Source organism: Schistocerca piceifrons, chromosome 3, assembly GCF_021461385.2.
Source record: "Schistocerca piceifrons isolate TAMUIC-IGC-003096 chromosome 3, iqSchPice1.1, whole genome shotgun sequence".
In the NCBI taxonomy this organism is placed as follows: domain Eukaryota; kingdom Metazoa; phylum Arthropoda; class Insecta; order Orthoptera; family Acrididae; genus Schistocerca; species Schistocerca piceifrons.
The window spans coordinates 731,598,901-731,621,291 of NC_060140.1; the positions used below are offsets into that span (position 1 = coordinate 731,598,901).

At 39.6% G+C, this 22,391-nt stretch overlaps 1 protein-coding gene across 1 annotated transcript in view; it reads left to right on the forward strand.

Annotated features, from left to right (window-relative positions):
• LOC124789682 (protein fuzzy) overlaps nt 1-22,391 on the forward strand; it is a 120,255-nt gene that overhangs the window by 70,602 nt on the left and 27,262 nt on the right. The window contains exon 5 of the mRNA XM_047257117.1: nt 19,215-19,415. Coding sequence (XP_047113073.1) covers nt 19,215-19,415 — 201 coding nt within the window. The remainder of the gene's footprint in view (nt 1-19,214; nt 19,416-22,391) is intronic.

Sequence of the window (22,391 nt, forward strand, 5' to 3'; positions counted from 1 at the left end):
TGATTTCAGACATGATACACATACTCCTGGATTTTTGAATAACTTTTTTTAATATAACACAGTAGTTTTTATAATTTTTGATAGTTTCTGGGTCACTACTCTTTCTTGCTGTCAGATACATTTCCCTTTTCCGGTTACAAGATATTTTTATACCCTTAGTAAGCCATGGTTTGTTACAAGGTTTCTTACGAGTATATTTAACTATTTTCTTGGGGAAGCAGTTTTCAAATGCATTTACAAAAATGTCATGAAATAAATTATATTTTAAATTGGCATCAGGTTCACGGTACACCTCATCCCAGTCTAACTGCTGTAGGCTTTCCCTGAAATTTGCAATTGTTAAATCGTTGACTGAACGTACTACTTTGGAGGACTGTTTAGTATTGCTGAATGGAGCTATGTCATATATTGTAACTAGCTGTGCACCATGATCAGAAAGACCATTCTCAACAGGCTGAGCATTTATCTGGTTAAACTTACCTTGGTCTATAAAGAAGTTATCTATCAGTGAGCTGCTATCCTTTACCACCCGAGTAGGAAAATCAATAACCTGTGTCAAATTGAAAGAACCGAGTAATACTTCAAGGTCATTTTTCCTATTACCCTCTTTCAGAGAATCTACATTGAAGTCCCCACAAATAATAATTTGCTTCCCCTTGTCTGACAGATAGCACAACAAGGAGTCCAAATTTTTCAGAAATAGATGAAAATTTCCTGATGGGGACCTATATACAGTTACAATTATAAATGTGCCTTTATTTAATTTAAGCTCACAGGCACATGCTTCTATATGTTTCTCTATACAAAACTTTTTTGTTTCTATACTTTTTGCACAATGATAACTTTTGACATATATGGCAACTCCTCCTTTCTCCATATTTTCTCTCATTACATGTGCAGAGAGCTTATATCCACTTACATTTACCTTATCCATATCAGTAACAATGTGATGCTCAGACAGGCATAGTATATCTATTTCATTCTCAGCTTCTAAATCTTCTGAACAAACCAGAAGCTCATCTACTTTATTCTTTAAACTCCCAATATTTTGATGAAATATACTTACATTATTTTTAATTATACTTTTATGATAACCTTTCCTTATTCTAACATTTGCAGTACTCTCGTGTCTGAGTTTCTCATTGTGCTTAGGCCTAGTTCCTATACCAGTGGTCACATGGTGTTCAGAGAGGCAGATTATGTCAACTGGGTTGGGTGACTTTAATTCATCAATGCAATTACCTAGGACTGAGATACAACTTGGTGGAGATAAAATTTCTGGTGATTGGTGAAAATTTATAATTGACAGCTGTGATTGGTGATCAAATGTGCTAGAATTGTGCTGTTTAATTTCTTTCCTAAACTGAAGATTTGTTTCAATCCTAACTTGACATCTTTCTGTCTTACCTATCCTAAAAAAGGTGCTGCTCCAACACCTGTAACCACTGGTATTTTACCATTCATGGCAGTGCCTCCCCCCCCCTTAAATTTTCTGCTATTACCCCAGCCAGTTTCCCCTTCCCTTTCCTGTTGAGATGTAGGCCGTGCCTGGTATAGTCCCACCTACTGAGATAATCAACAGGAACCACACCAATATGAGCCCCCGCACCCGACCCAAGCAGCTGTTCCAACTCCAAATTAACTCTCCCAACAGAAGAGTTCAAATGAGGCCGGTCATGGCGTCTCAGGACAGATACAAATTCAACATTGGTGTGTCTCGATGCTGACGCAATCTTTACCAGGTCACACTCTATACTGTACCCAGGATCTCTGTCGATGCTGTTCCCTGGCCCTCCCACAATAACCACGGTGTCTTCCCTGGTAAATCCTTTACAGAGTGAACCTAAATCCTCTGTCACCTGATCCAGACTAGCACTTGGTTTGAAAAAAATTTGTGACCTGGTGTTCTGGTCCTAATTCCTCCTGCAGAAGTTGGCCTACACCTCTGGCATGAGAACTGCCTAACAACAAAACTTTCTTTCTTTTCGATGACTTTCCTACATTCTTTTTCAATTTCCTATTGAAAGTTTGTTGTGTCCTGTCTACACCTACCTCTGCTTGAGGCTCATCAGTTTCTAACTGAAGCAACAGGTCAAACTTATTTTTGACATTCACCACAAAACTGTCAGACTTAGTTCTAGGCCTGTTCCTTCTGCTACCTGTTGCCACTTCCCACCTCTCTTTGCCCTTCTCCCTCCTTAACCTGTCCAGATCTTCCCTAGTCTGATCTAGCTCAGCCTGAAGGGCAGCAATTTTCCCCTCCTGTTCCACTATCTTCCTATCTCTGCTGCAAATCGTACATAACCACTGATGAGCCTGATCCACTTTCCCAACACCCACGCCACTGCAGTCCCCCCAGTGAAAGAAACTACTACATCCATCACACCAAACCCCGGAACTAACAATTCTACGGCAAGTCAGGCACTTCTCACTCATGGCAAAAATAATACTTTAGCTAGAATAAATCAATTAAATTACCGAAAATCAAAAAAGATGTTACAAGAATTAAGCCTATTCACAAATGTATATAAGCAAGTTTCTGATTTAAAATTCCGCTGTTTTTTCTGAGATCTGTATTAAAACAATGAAGGTATACGCTATTTATTATATATTTCACTCGATGGAATGAAAAAAAGGACAATTAAACGAGATACTTTAACTTTGATTCTCCAAAAACGTTACGAGAATTAGGCCTATAAACAAACGTATATAGGCAAGTTTCTGATATAAAGTTACGCTGTTTTTCTGAAATCTGTATTAAAACAATGAAGTTATACGCTATTTACGGTAGTTTACTTATTTGTTACCGAGAAACTAGTTAAATTACCGTGAAACAAGAAACAAACACGTTTACAAAATTTAAGCCTAAGCGCGACTTCGCGAAGTTACGATCTTTTTGTGTTTTCTGAAAAAATACGCAAAGAAAAGTCAAACCTTTCATGGCAAGACTAAACGATACACTAATGCACGTATTTAATTTGTTGTCGGCGTTAAACTAAATTATATTCCTGTCTAAATCACTTAACTTTCTGGAAATGGTTTCTGGCGTCACTTACTCGGCGGCCATCTTCAGCTGGCACTTGGGCATACATGGCACTTGGAATCACAAAAGGCTTGGACACCCAGAAAACATTCGTACTGATAACTTATTGCTGTTGTGCTTTTCAATCTGAAGATTGATTTGATGCAGCTCTCCATGCTAGTCATCCGAGTGCAAGCCTCTTCATCTCCGAATAACTACTGCAGCCAATTCTCATTTGAACCTGCTTACTGTATTCATCATTTGGTCTCTCTCTGCAGTTTTTACACCCCCCATCCCCCTCCTCTTGTACTTCTTTCCATTACCAAATTGATGACTCGTTGATGACTTGAGACACATCCTATCAGTTATCCCTTCTTTTAGTCTGATTACATCTTAAACTCCTTTTTTCCCCAATTTGATTCAGTATGTCTTCAATTAGTAACTTGGTATATCCATCTAATCTTCATCATTATTTGAGCACCATATTTCAAAACCTTCTGTTTTTATTGTTTTCAGAACTGCTTATTGTCCATGTTTCACTTTCATAGAAGTCTACACACCAGAGAAATATCTTCAAAAAAGACTTCCTAACACTTAAATTTGTACAAGGGTGGTTTGGTAAGTCTGGTAAATTGTAACAAAAGAATGGAAACAATTTTGTTGTGCTTTCATGATTGGTAAACTTGGTTATTCCAAGGATTGCATAAAGAATTTGAACGGTGTGCAGCATACAGTTCATTGTTGACAGTCATCTGAATTGGTCAGTGTGTTGTCTGCGTATCAAAATGGAGGAAACCTAATTTTATGCTGTCATTAAACATGTTGGTTTGAAGGGTTGGACTGCCACACATATCAAAACAGAATTGTATGAAGTTTATTCAGACTCTGCATCATTGAAAACCATTTACTTTTGGGTTAATGAATTTAAAAGTGATTGGACAAGCACCAAAGACAAAGCATGCTCTGACCATCCCGCTGAAGTCACCACAATGGAAATTATTGACAAAATATAATCTACAGTAATGTAAGGGTGCCAAATAAAAATTTATGAGATTGCTGAGACTGTAGGTGTCTCAACTGAGTGAGCGTATAATGTCCTGCATGGAGAATTAGCTATGAAGAAGCTGTGTAAGAGCTGGGTGCCACGATAGCTCACAGTCGATCAAAAGCATATCCAGCACATTTCAACACAATGTGTGGTGATGTTAATCATGATCTGCAAGACTTTTTGTACCAGTTTGTAACTGTTGATGAAACGTGGATCCATCATTATGCACCAGAGTCAAAACAGCAGACAGAACAGTGGACAAAGGCAGGTGATCGTGCACCAAAGAAGGAAAAGATCGTTTTGTCAGGTGGTAAGATGATGGCCACTGTTTTTTTTGCGTTTCCAAGGAATAATCCTCATAGATTACCTTGAAAAGGTAAAGCCATATCTGGACCCTATAATGCTTCATTGTTGGATCATTTGAATATTGAGTTGGGTGAAAAAAGATTGTGATTGGCATGCACTTTCGCCATTGTTATGGCTGATGTGTGGGATTATCTTGGCGAAAGAACAATTTTTTAGTGTTCTTTTGCCAGGATAATGCACCATCACCCACATCAGTGATAACAATGGCGAAAGTGCATGACTTGGGCTTTGAATTGGTTTCTCATCCTCCCTGTTCACCAGAATTAGCACCAAGTGACTTCTTTCTGTTCCCTAACTTTGGATTGCTGGAAAGATATTTTCATCACATGAGGAAGTGGTAGTTGCAGTCAACGAGAATTTTGCAGAGTTCGACAAAACCTGTATTTCTGCATGTATGAAAAAGCTGGAGGATCACTGGCCCAAGAGTATATCCATCAGAGGAGACTATTTTGAGAAGTAATGTGAGTTGTTTATGAAACAAGCATTTTTCCTTGCTTTTTTTTATCAGGCTTATCATATCATTCCCATATTGGATGTTAATTAATTTCTTTTTCGGGAGGGATTTTCTTGCTATAACCAGTCTACATATTCTCCACTTTGACCATCATCAGCTATTTTGTTGCCCAAATAGCAAAACTCATCAACTACTTTTTGTGTCTCATTTTCTAATCTAATTCCTTCAGTGTCACTTGATTTAAATCAACTAGATTTGACTACTTTTGTTCTACTTCTGTTAACATTCATCTTAAACCACCTTTTGAAGGCAGTGTCCATTCCGCTAAACTGCCCTTTCAAGTCCTTTACTGCCTCAGGCAGGATTACAATGTCATTGGGAGACCACAAAGCTTTTTATTTCTTCTCCCTCAAATTTAATTTCCTTCCCAAATTTCTCCTTGGTTTCTTTTACTGCTTGCTCAATGTGCAGATTAACATCGGGGATAGGCTACAACCCTATCTCACTCGCTTCTCAGTCACTGCTTCCTTTTCATATCCTTATGTCCTTTAACTGCAGTCTGCTGTCTGTACAAGTGGTATGAGGGTAACTCCAAAAGAAATGCACACTATTTTTTTAATCCATCTTTTATTCTACATGTTTGAAAGTTTTACAGTGTGTAGGTACATCCTTTAGGAACAATATTTTCATTTCTCCACACAATTTCCATCTCTATCAACTGCCTGACGCCGTCTTGGAACCAACGCCTGTATACCTGCATGGTAAAATTCTGGACCAACCTGTTGGAGCCACTGTTTGGCAGCATGCACAAGGGAGTCATCATCTTCAAACTTTGTTCCACGAAGAGAGTCTTTCAGTTTCCCAAAGAGATTATAATCACATGGAGCCAGGTCAGGACTGTAAGGCAGGTGTTTCAGTGTTTTCCATCTGAGTTTTGTGATGGCTTCCATGGTTTTTTGACTGACATGTGGCCGTGCATTGTCGTGCAGCAGCAAAACATCCTGCTTTTGCCAATGTGGTCAAACACAACTCAGTCGAGCTTGAAGTTTCTTCAGTGTCGCCACATATGCATCAAAGTTTATCGTGATTCCACTTGGGATGATGTCCACAAGCAAGAGTCCTTCGGAATCGAAAAACACCGTAGCCATAACTTTTCCAGCAGAAGGTGTGGTTTTGAATTTTTTTTTCTTGGGTGAATTTGCATGATGCCACTCCATTGATTGCCTCTTCGTCTCTGGCGAAAAATGATGGAGCCATGTTTCATCACCTGTCACAATTCTTCCAAGAAATTCATCTCCACCATTCTCGTACTGTTCCAAAAGTTCGCTGCATACCATTTTTCTTGTTTCTTTGTGAGCCACTGTCAACATCCTGGGAACCCACCTAGCACAAACCTTTTTTAACACCAACACTTTCAATATTCTGCAAACACTTCCTTCCCCTAGCCCAATGTAGCGTGACAATTCATTCACTCTGATGCATCTGTCAGCAGTCACCAATTTGTTAACCCTCTGCACATTGTCTGGAGTGTGTGCAGTATGAGGCCTACTGCTGCGAGGACAATCCTCAATATTGCCGTGCCCACTTTCATCACGTAACCTGCTTGCCCACCAACTAACTGTACTCCAAACACCTTTTTCAACCTCTTGTGGATGTTTCCCACTGTCTCGTTTTCACAGCACAGAAATTCTATGACAGCACGTTGCTTCTGACGAACGTCAAGTGTAGCAGCCATCTTAAAGACGTGCTGTGACAGTGCCATTCACGGGAACAGGTTGAACTAAGTTTGAAAACAAGTGGGGAAGAATGTATCTACACACTGTAAAACTTTCACACATGCAGAATGAAAACTGTATTTTTACAAAAATAGTGTGCATTTCTTTTGGAGTGATCCTCGCAGATAGCCTTTCACTCCTAGTATGTTGTCTCCACTACCCTCAGAATTCCAGAGAGTGCATTCCTGTCAGCATTGTCAAAAGATTTCTCTAACTTTGCAAGTGCTATGAATGGAGATTTGCCTTTCTTTAGATAAGGCTTAGGATCAGTATCGCTTTGCATGTTCCTAAAGTTCTCCAGAATCGAAACTGGTCTTCCCTGAGATTGGCTTCTAATAAATAATTCATGTCAGTATTTTACAATCCTGTCCGCCTCCATTGCTGAGTGATTAGCGCTGCTGACTTCCATGCAGAAGACCCAGATTTGATTCCCGGTACTGCCAGAGATTTTTCCTTGGTGTGAGGACTGGAATGGAGTGCATCAGCGTTATGATACCAACTGATGAGCTATATGACTGAGTAGTAGCAGCTCCAGGTTATGAAAAAGGACAATGGTCAGGAGAGTGGTGTACTGATCCCCATCCCCCTACGTACTTCATCAAATGACACCATCGGCAGAGGATGTCTTGGATCTAATTTCTCCAATACTCTGGGCGTTTACCTATATCTTCCCTTGACACTTTCTTGAATAAAGATTTAACTCCTGTGTACTTCAACTTTTTGAGCAAGCTTCCCATCTCAAAAGATGGTTGAATATAAGAGACAGTGGAGAAGCTGAGATGTTATACCCGTTTTGGTTACTTTAATTAGTATCCCAACCCACCATATTGTTTTTTATTGATAATATTCTTGAAGCATTTGGTTGGGGTGTAGCCTTGTATGGAATGAAAATGGAACAATAAACACTGCAAACAAGAAGTTAAGTTTGAGCCTAGTTGTTGGCAGAAGACCAAATGCACTCATTCTCAAAATCACTTTGGAAAATTTTGAAGGAACGGGAAAATTGGAGGGGGAGATCATTACACTATAGTCGTAGAAGTTACAGATGAAGTGATATTACTCTGTAAATATTATAGAAAGCGTTATTGGAAAATAAAACAAGCCAACTGTGAGAAACACAGTAGCATTATATGAGAAAAAGTGAAAGCTACAGCTCCAAAAGTTTCTGTTTGATAATACTGTAAAGAACTACTCATTGCAATTAATGATGGTTCATGCAGCTCTATACCAAGACAGAAAATATTAGTCACTGATAGAAGATGTGGAACAGTCTGGCTGAATTCAGAGTGCTCACAGATGGTAGTGAGACGAAGACTAGTGTTGATCTCATATAAAAAGAAACAAATCTTAGAAAATTATCAGTTACGTAAATAAATAAATAAATAAATAAATTCAAGGTTGGACAAACTACTCAACAAACATAAGAAGTATTCATGGATTAGATATATACTATGCATCCCTGTCTTGGGTTCAGAATGGGTTTTTTTGTTGTGGTACAAAAGTCTTTAACATTGCTGACAGATATCAGGGCAGGAAATTGGAAAACCCCATCTCGATCCTTCCTACCAACACCAGCTTTTCTGAACTGCTCAGGTGGGGATCCCTCCTGCAATATACCCTACATTTCTGTAATCCCCCTGGCCTCAGCTTTCATTAGTCCCTGTACTTCATCCACCTATCCCCTTCCCACACCAGCACTACACAGCCTTCTGTTCCACCAACGCATCCACAGTCTTTTTTTCTCCTTATCTACTTCTCTCCTTTTCCACTATCTAACTTCCTGACTGCAGCAAACTGCCCTACCCTGTCTCCACCATGTCTCTGCATGATCCCACAAGCAGCACTTTATTATCACCCATCCTTACTCAGCTATCCCTACCCCTTCCTATCCCAGACTCCTTACCCCCATCACCTAGATTACTTCTCCCATCATGTGCAGCTGGTTGCAGTCTGACCTCAGTGGCCACAGACAGTGGTCATGTGTGTGTGTGTGTTTGTGTGTGTGTGTGTGTGTGTTTGTGTGTGTGTGTGTGTGTGTGTGTGTGTGTGTATATTTTGTCTACTTTAGATGAAGGTCTTTTCGTGGCCAAAACCCCACATGTTTAGTAGTCTTTTTGTTGTGCCTCTCTGCAACTTAACATCTCCTCTATATTGTTATTAACGCTAAAGTTAGTACAAAACGGGTTTTGACTTTACCAGTATAAATACATGTTGTGTGTAAAATTACATAAATTCTTAAATGGAATCATTAGATAAAAGACTTATTAGATGAAAACAGCACCTGGATAATTTAAGAAGTAGATAATTTTCTGTTCCAACTCCGTTAAGACTCTGTTTAATGATAGAATTTATGGTAAATGAAATCAATTAGTTGATTAATGAACATTAGATCCTTTTAATTGTGGTTGTTGATAAAACAATAGGATTTTGGGTACTATTGTCCTTATAATGAGAGCTCTGGGTTTTCTCAGAACATTTGAACTGAATGCCAAAATGGATCCTTAAGATAGGTGAGATATATGATTGCCATGAACTTCTACAGCCCAATTTTGAAATCAGTATTTCTGCAGGACTACTGTTATTATTGATTTTAAGCCTTTATTTGTTGTTGTTGTAATGATGTGTTTCATAGTTGTGTGTCAGTGGTATTTAACACATTAATAAATAAATAAATGAGAGAGAGAAGTGATGTGTGCATCTGGTTGCTTTACTTCCTGAAAGAACTTATGTGAGACTGTGGTTCAGCCCTGTTTTGGAGGTCATGCTTGAATGCTTCTTGTTGCATTGAATAGTTAGTGGGTATTATGTTTTTAATAACCAGATGATGACCAAAGCCCCTTTTGGAATTATGGAAACACATTATTTCTCATTGTTACAGCCAGCTTAGAAATTTAAAACTGGAAGCAGGCAGAAGGTAAAATAATACCATAATTACGTGATTACTTAATTTACACTGCCAAAGGACTCTAAGCCACTACCTTTGGATACATTATTTCTAATCAGTTTTGTTGTTTTTGTGTTGTTGTACTTTTTGTCTTTCCTTGGTCTTCTTTGATGGGTGGATGATTTTTGTGTGTGTTGCAGACACATTTTTGAGATTTTGTCCACATACAAAGACATAGTTATTTTTGTTTTAATGGAAATGTTCTTAAAGGACTGAGGTGTATCTCAACAATGGATTCTGTTTACTGCTTTTATAATTGAATCATATAGCTTTCATATCTATCTAATTTTTTTAATCCATAGTTTTTTTTTACATCCTGAAAAGTAACAATTCTGCTGAAAAAATGGCTATCTTACCATATTTTTAGCTATAGTAAAGCTAGAAACTTTATAATGTAAAAATAATGTTGTTGTTGTTGTTGTTGTTGTTGTGGTCTTCAGTCCTGAGACTGGTTTGATGCAGCTCTCCATGCTACTCTATCCTGTGCAAGCTGCTTCATCTCCCAGTATGTACTGCAGCCTACATCCATCTGAATCTGCTTAGTGTATTCATCTATTGGTCTCCCTCTATGGTTTTTACCCTCCACGCTGCCCTCCAGTACTAAATTGGTGATCCCTTGATGCCTCAGAACATGTCCTACCAACCGATCCCTTCTTCTTGTCAAGTTGTGCCACAAACTCCTCTTCTCCCCAATTCTATTCAGTACCTCCTCATTAGTTATGCGATGTACCCATCTAATCTTCAGCATTCTTCTGTAGCACCACATTTCGAAAGCTTCTATTCTCTTCTTGTCCAAACTATTCATTGTCCATGTTTCACTTCAATACTTGGCTACACTCCATACAAATACTTTCAGAAAAGACTTCCTGACACTTAAATCTATACTCAATGTTAACAAATTTCCCTTCTTCAGAAATGCATTCCTTGTCATTGCCAGTCTACATTTTATATCCTTTCTACTTTGACCATGATCAGTTATTTTGCTCCCCAATTAGCAAACCTCTTATGTCCGAAGAAGGAGCCACAGACTCTGAAAGCTTGCCAATTACAACAGTCTTTTATGTGTGTATTCTGCCGCCACTTGTTGAGTAGGCTTTTTATCTATCCAATTAAATAACTTTGTGGTGTTTGCACTTTGTGTTGTTCATGGCAGAAGGCGAATCCTTGCATTAAGTGGAAATTGTTTTGTCTTCTACATCAGGCAATTTGCAGTTGTTTGCAGTTACTTTATATAGGGCATTATCATACCCATCACTGAGATGTTGTTGATATTTTATTAATTGAATTGCTCCATGCAAAAGGGCTTTAAAAAAAATTCTGGATTCTATAGTATGAGTGCAAAGCTAAGGGAAAGATCACTGTTGTTTATTGACCAATTACAAAAGTCCTTATAGAGATTCAAAGAATTTGAAGTATTTTAAGTCCTTTTGTATGGACCAAAATAGATTTTTATGTTTTCAGTATTTTCTTGGGGAATAGATACTGATTCATATATTACTTTGAGGGCATGGCTATAGTTTAGGAATGTGAAAGAATCATGAGAATTACAGAAACTAAAACAATTGGTTTTCAATCAATATTTATTAAGAAAATAATGGAGAAGGAAAAAATGCAATACTGTTTCGAGTTTCTTTAGTCATCTTACTCTTTTGAATTAACAGCTTCACTTTTGTGCCAACATGTAATTTTCATTAGGTGTATAAGTGAGTAATCTAGTAATGTCCTTTATTTTTGTTGCTTGTACTGGACTTTTCCCCATGTATGCACAGTTTGTTAGAAAAGTAGAATTTGAAATACACCCAGGTTGAGAAAGCCTGTGTGTTTCATGATATCATCAGTAAACTGGATGTTATTAGACAACCACAGAATCAGATACTGTATGAAAAATGCATCATTATGCTGATGCCAAAATATGCTTTCTTGTCTCATGGTACTGATCTTGGTTCAGTTTCTTCTGATATACAGTTTCTTTTATGAATCATTGGCCACCAGTTTTTGAAATCCAAAATATCTCCTGTTTTCACTTCTCATACTTCAAACTTCATGGAAGTGCTGCTTTCTATGGCCAGTTTGGTTATTTCATGCGTGGAGTACAGTCAATCATACCGTCTAAGGGTGCATTTACACTGCTGGCCACCATAAATGCAACACCAAGAAATACAAGAGGTAGCAGAACAAGATTTATTTTGTAGATAACATGTTGACCAAGTATCAAATGATTACGTTTACAGACGTCTGTGACATGTGGTTCCTGCCAGAATCAGTAGCCAGAGTAGCCGCCATTGTTGGAGATCACCGCTGCCACACGTCTCGGCCTTGAGTCAAAGAGACGTTGGATGTGTTCCTGGGGTACTGCAGCCCAAGCAGCTTCCACACGTTGCCAAAGATCATCTGGTGTGGCAGCTGGGGATGTAATCTGGGTCACTCGTTGAGCAACCATGGACCACATGTTTTCTATCGGCGAAAGATCCGGAGGGCGAGCCGGCCAGGGAAGCAATTCAATCTGGTTATTGACGAAGAACCTTTGGACAATGCGTGCCACGTGTGGTCGCACATTATCCTGTTGAAATATGGCTGTGGCCGAGCCCTGAAGGTAAGGAAGGACAACTGGCTCCAGCACCTCGGATATGTAGCGCCGGCTATTTAAAGTACTGGCAATGCGTACTAGAGGCGTACGAGAGTAATATCCAATACCGCCCCATACCATAATACCCGGTGCAAGACCAGTGTGGCGGCGCATAATGCAGCTGTCCAGCATCCTCTGTCCACGGTGTCTCCACACTCGAATCCGACCATCGTGGTGCTGCAGACAGAAGCGTGCCTCGTCAGTAAAGACAATGTCATTCCATTCTGCCGTCCACATCCGTCTGTCATCTCACCATTGACGACGGAGGCGTTTGTGGTTCTGCGTCAATGGTAGACGAAGCAATGGACGTCTTGCGAACAGACCACTCTGCTGTAAACGGCGTCGAATGGTACGCGCAAACACTGGACGATGCGTTACAGACGCAATGTGCTGTGCTACGGTTCGGGATGTCACTGAGCGATCCGTCACTGCCATGCGCACAATTTGCCTATCAGCATGTGCAGTGGTACACCGAGGTGAATGCGATCGACCACGTCGGTCCGTCGTACCCTCCTGCATCCAACGGTCACATATCCGCATTACAGTTGTTTGGTTTCGTCCAACACGACTAGCGATTTCTCTGTATGATAATCCACATTCTCGGTAAGCCACTATCCTTCCTCTGTCAAACTTGGATACTTGATCAAAAGATGTTCGCTGTTGTCTACGAGGCATAACTGATCGTCTTGTGAAACAACCACAAGGTAAACACACGTGCCGAACGTACACTCGTCGAAATCGCCAAGCCTTAAGTGGCGCTATGAGGTGTCGCCACAGGCGCGCGTGATGTGCGTCTGCGCTGAAATTCTAATCAGTTGCATATCTCATCGCTGCAAACCCATGGTGTAAATTTCACTTGATTCGGATGCTTCCTTCAGGGTGTTGCATTTACGGTGGCCAGCAGTGTAGTTGTAGCAAAACCCCAGTAACAGGACAAAAAAGAATCACCTGTGACAGCAAAGAATTGCTCTTTTTTTTCTTTAACTTCGCTAGTGTATATTAAAAGTAGAAGGAGCATTACTAAAGTATGGTTCTTATTCTGTCCTGCACAATTGTTGGGCAACAAATATAGCCCTGTAATTTCAACAGGAATGTCCTGCGGTGCAAAACACATAAGTAGTCATCTGGCACAAATAAAGTGTTTTGTGGACAGGGAAAACTGGTAACTGAATGTTGTGCATAAAATCTGTTGCCAGAGACAATATGTGGGGTTGATCTTCCATTAGAGTTTCAGCTTCTTTTAGCCTTTTCCTTGTGCTCTATCATCTCAGCCAATGCACACCTTTTTGCCACATCTTTAAAAAGGGGATTTTGAATCTTAACTTTTAATTCTTCACCCAAGCAGCATGCATCTACCTGAGGTGATCCAAATGACAAGGAGTAGTTTTCATTGAAAAACAAAGCAAAAGTCTGGTTGCTACATTTAACATCAATAAGTTCCTCCTTGAGCATTTTATGAATCAATTTTCTGTTGAGTCTTGTGTCTAAATATGTACTTGTCCTCCAAGAGTAGTGGCTTTCTTTTACTGGTTAGCTGTTTATATGTTCCTTGATAAGTTATCAGATTTTGGGTGACAAAGCCTTTACACTGGGACTTTCCCTCTTTAGTCATGTGTAGTGTGATCTAATATAGACAGCTTTCCCAGTCTTTCCATTCTTTTGTCAGTTATAGGTAGAACAGCCAGAAATGCTTTGTAATGTACCTTCCTTTTGTTGTTCCACAGAATTACATGGGCAGCAAAAACTTTGGTCACTTGTCGAATTGAACCCTCTTTTCTGTGTCAGTGTCGCTGGACATATGTGTGTGAGTGACTGGATATGAATACCTTGTTCATCCTCGTAGGGGAGGTCATGAAGCCATACAAAAACATGAAACTTCCTGGCAGATTAAAACTGTGTGCCCGACTGAGACTCGAACTCAGGACCTTTGCCTTTCGCGGGTAAGTGCTCTACCATCTGAGCTACCGAAGCACGACTCACGCCCGGTACTCACAGCTTTACTTCTGCCAGTATCTCGTCTCCTACCTTCCAAACTTTACAGAAGCTCTCCTGCGAACCAGGAGAGCTTCTGTAAAGTTTGGAAGGTAGGAGACGAGATACTGGCAGAAGTAAAGCTGTGAGTACCGGGCGTGAGTCGTGCTTCGGTAGCTCAGATGGTAGAGCACTTGCCTGTGAAAGGCAAAGGTCTCGAGTTCGAGTCTCGGTCGGGCATACAGTTTTAATCTGTCAGGAAGTTTCATATCAGCGCACACTCCGCTGCAGAGTGAAAGTCTCATTCTGGCATACAAAAATAGCTTCCTTTTCATCAGCACTAATGGCTTGAAAGCACTTGAATCTTTTGCAACTGTGAACATAAAATAATCCAGTCTAGAAACCTATTTAAGCAGTTAACAGGATTGTAATACAGTATATCATATACTACAAACACTAGTAACAGTGTTCAAGAAACTGTCAGGAACATTCAGTATAGTTATGAATTACCTACAGTCAGATGCTTTAATTTTATTAGCTTGGTGCATAAGTTCATAGTGTTTTTGTTTTGCATGTTGATATGTTGGTTGCTGTGGGTTTATTTATGGATTGTCATTTTTTATTTGTAGCTCTTTGGTGCTATGTGAGTTTTACATATTATAATTTTGGTATTTGGAGATAGTGAGTTGAGCTGTGGGTGCTATAAAATGGAGTGCCAAGTGGAGATATAGGAATATTTCCAAAATATTCTTCTGTTTGACTTCAGCAGAGTGTTGACAGTAGTGGAGGCAGCCAGAAACGTTTGCTCTATGTATGGGGATAATACCATTGAACAGAGCACAGCAAGAAAATGGTTTTCTTGTTTTAATGAGGATTGTTTTGACATTAGAGACTTTCCACATTCAGGAAGACCTTTGACATTTGATTAAGATCATTCAAACGCTTTAATCCACAATTATCAACATCAGTGTACTCAAGAACTGGCAAATGTGATGAACTGTGATCATTACACCATGATGTGATGTTTGCATGCCATGTGGAAGTTTCAGAAATTGGGTGTATGGGCACCGCATGCTGTAAGGCAAAAACACAAAAATCAGCAGGTGGCCATATGTTCATCTCTGCTTGCTCGTCATGAATTGGCTAGTGAATAACACTGACCATTCATATCCTGTATAATTATTGGCAATGAGAAATGTTGTCTTTATGCTGACAAAAGGAAAAGAAAGGAATGGTTGAGCCCAAACAAAGCAGCAACTCCTCTTACAAAGACCTGCATGCATCCACAGAAGATAATGTCATGTACCTGGTGGAACAACAGTGGTGTGGTGTACTATGAATTGCTTCCTTGGGATGTAACCATCACTGCTGACATTTATTGTCAACAACTGAGACATCTTGCAAATGTAGGCCAAGAACGACCTGGAAGACATCGTGAAGTGATGCGACTCCATGATCACACCTGTGCGCATTCTGGTAGACTGACAAAAACTCTATACATGAGCTGGGTTGGGAAGTCATTTGCACCCAGCTTATTTACTTTATTTTGCACCCTCAGATTTTCTTCTTTTCTGATCTCTACCGAACAACATTCAAGAAGGGAGAAAATGTGCACCGAACATGGCTTCACAAGTTCTTCACTTCTGAATTACATGATTTCTACAGATGGAGAATCAAAAAGTTATTGCAGCATTGGCAGACTGTTGTAAATAGTGAAATAGAATACAGTATTGATGACTAAAGTCTCTGTTATATATATCTGTTGTGTTTATTAATCTTATGGAAAAATGCTATGAACTTATGCATGAACCCAATAGCTGGTATGCATTGTACTTTATAGTCAATTCATTCTTGAACTTTTAGTTTCACTGTTTTTGAAATATTCCTCTTTCCTGTTAAAGAATTGCTTTTCCCTTTTTGCCTGGATACAATGGGGCCTTCCATCTCTTTCAGAAATAAAACTGGAAATATTATCTACAGAAGAAATGTGTATGTCTACAGTGTACAGTATCAGCTCTTGCCCTCCAACATATAAATTGTACAGTTTGGCCAGTATATTTTGCACATTAAAGTTAACAGAATTATCCTGAAAGTGTCCAATTTCTGTGCTGAAATGCAGTTTCTTAGAAAGAAGGGCTTCAGTCCTGGAGTGAATTCCTTTCTGCATACAACTCTAAACAAAAAGCTTCAGTTTGTATATTTCCAAGCAGTGGACTAAATACCTTTTTGCTCAGAATGATGGAAATCCCCATAAAGGTATGATTTCCATCAAAATTTCATTTTGGAAATTTTGTGACTGAAGCCCTGTCTGCGTTTAGCAGTTCAGTTGTGGTTGCTCATATTGTTAGATGTGCGTGAATTTTTATTTGTCTTTCTTAACTATTCAGTCTTTTATGGCAGTGTGCGACTTCACTAACCATTGTGTAGCTGCAGACATAGGCATACTTGCAATCTTTTGTGGTGATTATTTCCACTTAAAAATGAGTGGATATTGGAGAAAACTGAATAGGCTTCATTAGTAGAAATTTGTGTGTTTTCACTTTCATATCAGCAGTTGTTATCCTCATTTAAGCAACAAAATTCACCCATTCACCATTAGTGAGTATATGTGTAAACACATGCTTTCCAAGTGTTTATTCAGTTTTTCTTTGGAATTACACATGAGTGTAATGTCTCTTAAACAAACATTTGTGCACATTGTCAGTTTTGTATGTAGCTGTGCATTTTGAGAATAGATTTTGTGTTTATTTGTACTAAAAACTGGAAATACTCTAAATATGGTGATTACATTTCAGAATACTGTAATATATTTTATACACATTTTGTAGAGAGAATCAGACTGCAGTCAGAAGTGAGTATTTCAGTTGTTATTTAGCATTGTTATGTGATATGAATGAGAATAATACACTGAAGTACCAAAGAAACTTGCACAGGCATGCATATTAAAATACAGAGATATGAAAATTGGCAGAATACGGCAGTGCAGTCTGCAACACCTATAGAAGACGACAAGTGTCTGGCTCAGTTGTTAGCTGGGTTACTGCTGCTACAGTGGCAGGTTATCAAGATTTAAGTAAGTTTGAACATGGTGTTACAGTTGGCGTACGAGTGATGGGACACAGCATCTCCGAGGTAGCGATGAAGTGGGGATTTTCCTGTACGGCCATTACACAAGTGTACTGTGAATATCAGGAATCCGGTAAAACATCAAATCTCCAACATCATTTGACCGGAAAAAGATCCTGCAAGAACAGGACCAACGACTACTGAAGAGAATCGTTCAAGGTGACAGAAGTGCAACACTTCCGCAAACTGCTGCAGATTTCAGTGCTACTTCATCAACAAGTGTCAGCGTGCGAACCATTCAACGAAACGTCATGGATATGGGCTTTTGGAGCTGAAGGGCCACTCATGTACGCTTGGTGACTGCACGACACAAAGCTTAACGCCTCACCTGGGCCCATCAACACCGACATTGCACTGTTGATGACTGGAAACGTGTTGCCTGGTTGGATAAGTCTCATTTCAAATTGTATCATGTGGGTGGACGTGGACATGTATAGGTATGGAGACAACCTCATGAACATATGGACCCTGCATGTCAGTAGGGGACTTTTCGAGCTGGTGGAGGGTCTGTAATGGTGTGGGATGTGTGCAGTTGGGGTGATATGGGACCCTTGATATGACTCTGACAGGTGACACATACATAAGCATCCTATCTGATCACCTGCATCCATTAATGTCCGTTGTGCATTCCGACAGACTGCAGCAATTCCAGCAGGACAATGAGACACCTCAAATGTCTAGAATTGCTGCAGTGGCTCCAGGAACATTCTTCTGAGTTGAAACACTTCCTCTGGCCACCAAGCTCCCCAGGCATGAACATTATTGAGCATATCTGGGATGACTTGCAATGTGCTGTTCAGAAGAGATCTCCACCCCTCTTAGTCTTATGGATTTATGGATTCACGGTGTGAATTCCCTCCAGCACTACTTCAGACGTTAGTCAACTCCATGCCAAGTCATGTTGCGGCACTTCTGCGTGCTCACGGGGGCCCTACACGATATTAGGCAGGCGTACCAATTTCTTTGGCTCTTCAGTGTATATTCAGCAATGGAAAGTCCAGGTTGGAATATCAGCAATATTATGAAAAGGGTAGATTGCTGCTCATCATAAAGATTACCTGTTGAGTTGCAGATGAGCACAACTAGGAGACTGTCACACTTTGAGCTTTTAGCCAAAACCTTCTTCAGAAAGGAAAATATGAACACATTCACACGAGCAAGTACACATCATGCACACATGACCACTATCTCTGGCTGCTCCAGACAGAAAGCAGCTGTGTTGTGTCAAATGGAAGCAGCGATCCAGAGTGGTCCGGGGAAGGGGAGCGATAACACGGTACTGGTGGAGGGAGAGAAGTCGATGCAGCCTGACAGTTTGTAGAGCGACTAGATGGTGTTAGGACAAGGCTGCCAGTTGTATTTTCAGGAGGCTGTGGGAAAGGGAGGGGGGGGGGGGGGAGGGGAGTCGAAAAGGAGAGGATCAGAGAAGGGGAAAAGACCAGTGGGTAAATTGGCAGAGAGCGGTGCACAATGAGGGTGTGGGGATGTGAATTTGGAGGAGGTGGTAGTGCAGTGAGGGCAGAAACTGTTGGGTGAAGGCAGAGGGGACAGTAGGTTATTGTAGGTTGAGACCAGGATGATTTATGGTGCGAAGAATGTGTTGGAAGGACGACTCCTATCTGTGCAGTTCAGAAAAGCTAGTGGTGGCAGGGAGGATCGAGATGGCCCAGGTTGTGAAGCTGCCATTGAAATCAAACATGTTAAGTGCCACAGAGCGGTACACTTTGCTCTTGGCCTCAGTTTGGTGGTTGCCATTCATCCTGGTGTTCCTGAAAGATCCGTGTATTATGAATGGTGTACAGAGATTTTAAATAGTGAAGATTACTAGCAGTATTTTAACCTTATGTGAGTTTTGTACCTTAATAAACAGCTTTGATTTCAGGGAATTTTAGATGCCTTCTGTGAGTGTGTCGGTTCCTCCTATGGAGTTCTCATGATTCGTGGTTGTGTGTCAGTTGCCACATCCAGTTGGTGGTCATTGGCACCAGTAGAAAGGCAGTTGCTGGTTCTTCTGCTGCAGTGTGGTAATGAACATACTGTGGCTCATGATGTTCCAGTCTTCCTGCCAGTTAAAAGTCCACATGTAAGTATATGCTTCAGTTGTGTACTGAATGCACCCATTCTACACACAATCTGTCACTATGCGTGGTGGTATTCTGCTACCATTCACTGACTATTAAATACATAATGGCTGTTCATGTTAGCTGTACTTTCACCTTTAAGTGATATATGCATTTATTGTTACCAGCTGTATGGCAAACTAGAGCTTGACAACTTCTGGAGACTGGAGTGTGAGATATAAGAGAGAATCTAGTCTCACTGGAGCATTTCTTTGGTCAGACTAGTTCTTTACAAGAAAACTGAAAAATCTAATGGCTTGTTGAATACATTTGGTGATTCCTCACACAGTGCACAATCCATTCACATTGATTTTGATGTCTGTATTATTAGGCGAAGGAATAACAAAAAGAAAGATTATCCTATATTAGTATACTACAGCCCACTAATTTGGTAAGGATCAGGATGAGCAAGTATTACACTTGAATTACTTCAAATGTCTATAGGCTCACAATAATTTCAATTTATTTCTTTTTAGTACTTCCTTAGATAAGGTGTGAAACTTAGCTTACCCTTTTCTCACATGATAAGCTGTGAAGGATGAAGGGCAACAGGCTGGTTCCATGTTCCTAGATTTCCTTAAAGTTTTTGACATGGTGCCTTATTGAAGACTGTTAACGAAGGAACAACCATATGAAATAGATTCCCAAATATGTGAGTGGCTTGAAGATTTCTTAAGTAATATAACCCAGTATGTGTACTCGACAGCTAGATTTCATCAGAGGTGTGCCCCAAGGAAGCGTGACAGGACTGCTCTTATTCTCTGTGTACATAAACTAGTAAGCCCAGCAATGCTTCACAATTGCTAAAAATGTATGAAAATTGGGTGTACATCCTAATGTCTCTCTCTCTCTCTCTCTCTCTCTCTCTCTCTCTCTCTCTCTCTCTCTATCCATCTCCTCCTCCTCCTCCTCCTCCTCCTCTCTATGTCCATCTTGTGTTTCCTACTTTCTATGTCCATCCCCCGCCCCCCTCTCTGGCTACTTTCCTTTGCCCTCTCACTCTCACTTTGAGCCTTGGTAACTGGTGTTACAAATGAAACCTTGATCCGGAATTGAAATCACTAAAAAAGGATTGATTGGTATAATTGATATACAGAGTACGAGTGAGATTTCTCCAAGTGCTAGATCTGTGAGGATCGTACCTTCAGTGACAGTATTTGGCACAGTATTAATCTGTAAATGGGTATGATTATAAAGTTTCAGATGATTTATATTCTGTAGTAGTATTCTAATCATAAGCCAATAAGCCATAAAGACAGCTTTTCTGTTTTCTGTTGAAATCAACTACAGAGAATAAAACAAAACAGCACATTGCTGTTTATACATATTTTGTTTAAAAATGTACATAAGGGGAATGAATATATACAGGAGAAACAATCTGTCTGTTGGTTTCAATGCCTTGGTATTGTAGTTAAAATTGACTGGAAGAAAGAAGACTAAACCGTACATTTCCAAAGCACAGCACAGCACTGCAATTTCTTTTAACAGAAAACCTGTTCATTCTTCTTTAAAACTATATAAAGCCTATCCGTGTCTGAACTTTCATTAGAGTATATTGCAAAAATTTGAAGTAAATCAATCAAGAACTTTTTGAGATTTCTGCTAACATAATTTGCCTGTTACTTATTACTTATATTCATTCATATATTATTTGTACTGAGAAAATATATGGAGTTAGAGTGTTGTATGAAAATTTGAAGTAACTTGCTAAAGAACTTTTTGAGATTTATGCTAACAATGCTTCCTCTTCATATATTACATATATATTTATATATTAAAGAAATATGTAGCCTATGTCCACCTGAATGTTTAGTACAGTTTTGCATAGAAGTGATATGGTCAAGAGCTTTTTGAAAATTTTGGTAGCAATGTTTGCCCTTTGTATATTATATTTATATTTAAATACCATATACGAGGGTTGGAACTTAAGTAGTGGCAACTATTTATTCACAACTGATACAAAACAGTTACATGTTTGCATTTGTTACTCTCCTTCAAAGTAGTCACCAGCGTTGCCAGTGATGTGGAAGGCGTATTACGTTAGCAGAGCCTGTTCTGTTTTGAAGCAAGCCAGTCAAGAACTTTTTGACAGTGTTCGTAACAATATTGAAGTATGACTTGCTTTCAAATAGATATATAGATGTTTGTGTAAAGATGTATGTACCCTATGGATGAGAAAAGGTGTAGTTGGTGTCTTTCTGAACATTTATTAGAGTATTGTTTAAAAATTTGAAGGAAATAGACCAAAAATTTTCTGACATTTTTGCTAAAAACCTTTCCCATTTATATAGTATATATGTACTTGTATACCATATACATTAAAGAAATGTTTAGCCCATGTCCGTCCAAACGTTTGATAGAATATGTGTAAAAGTTTTAAGTAAATCAGTCAAGAATATTCCAAGATTTTTGGTAACAACTTTTAACTACCACTTGTCTTTATATAGTAGTATAGATGGTGTGACAGACAGGGTGAGCAACAATCTGCAGCAGTTTGTTGATAATGCAGTGGTGGGTGGGAAGGTGTTCTCTTTGAGTGACTCTAGGAGGATACAAGATAACTTAGACAAAATTTCTAGTTGGCATGATTGATGACAGATTGCTCTGATTATTATTATTATTTTTTTTTTTTTATTTTTTTAAAGGGTGTTCCACAAAATTCCAGGAGAGCTGCCAGATGTTTGTAACTTCCTGCCACAATATTTCGGCGCATAGTCTTATGGCCATCTTCAGGTGATACTGGTGAAAACACATTGAACTCTGATATTTAAGGCTCAGCCAGCACATGCATCGTGGATTCACTTGGCGTTGCGCATGTGCTATTGAGCGTATTCGATTCTGCTGTGCAGCACGCCCTCTGTGGTGAAAATTTGCCGCATCTATATCAATTTGATTGTCTTCCTGTGGTTCCATCACAGAACTACGCTGGCTATGGAGGA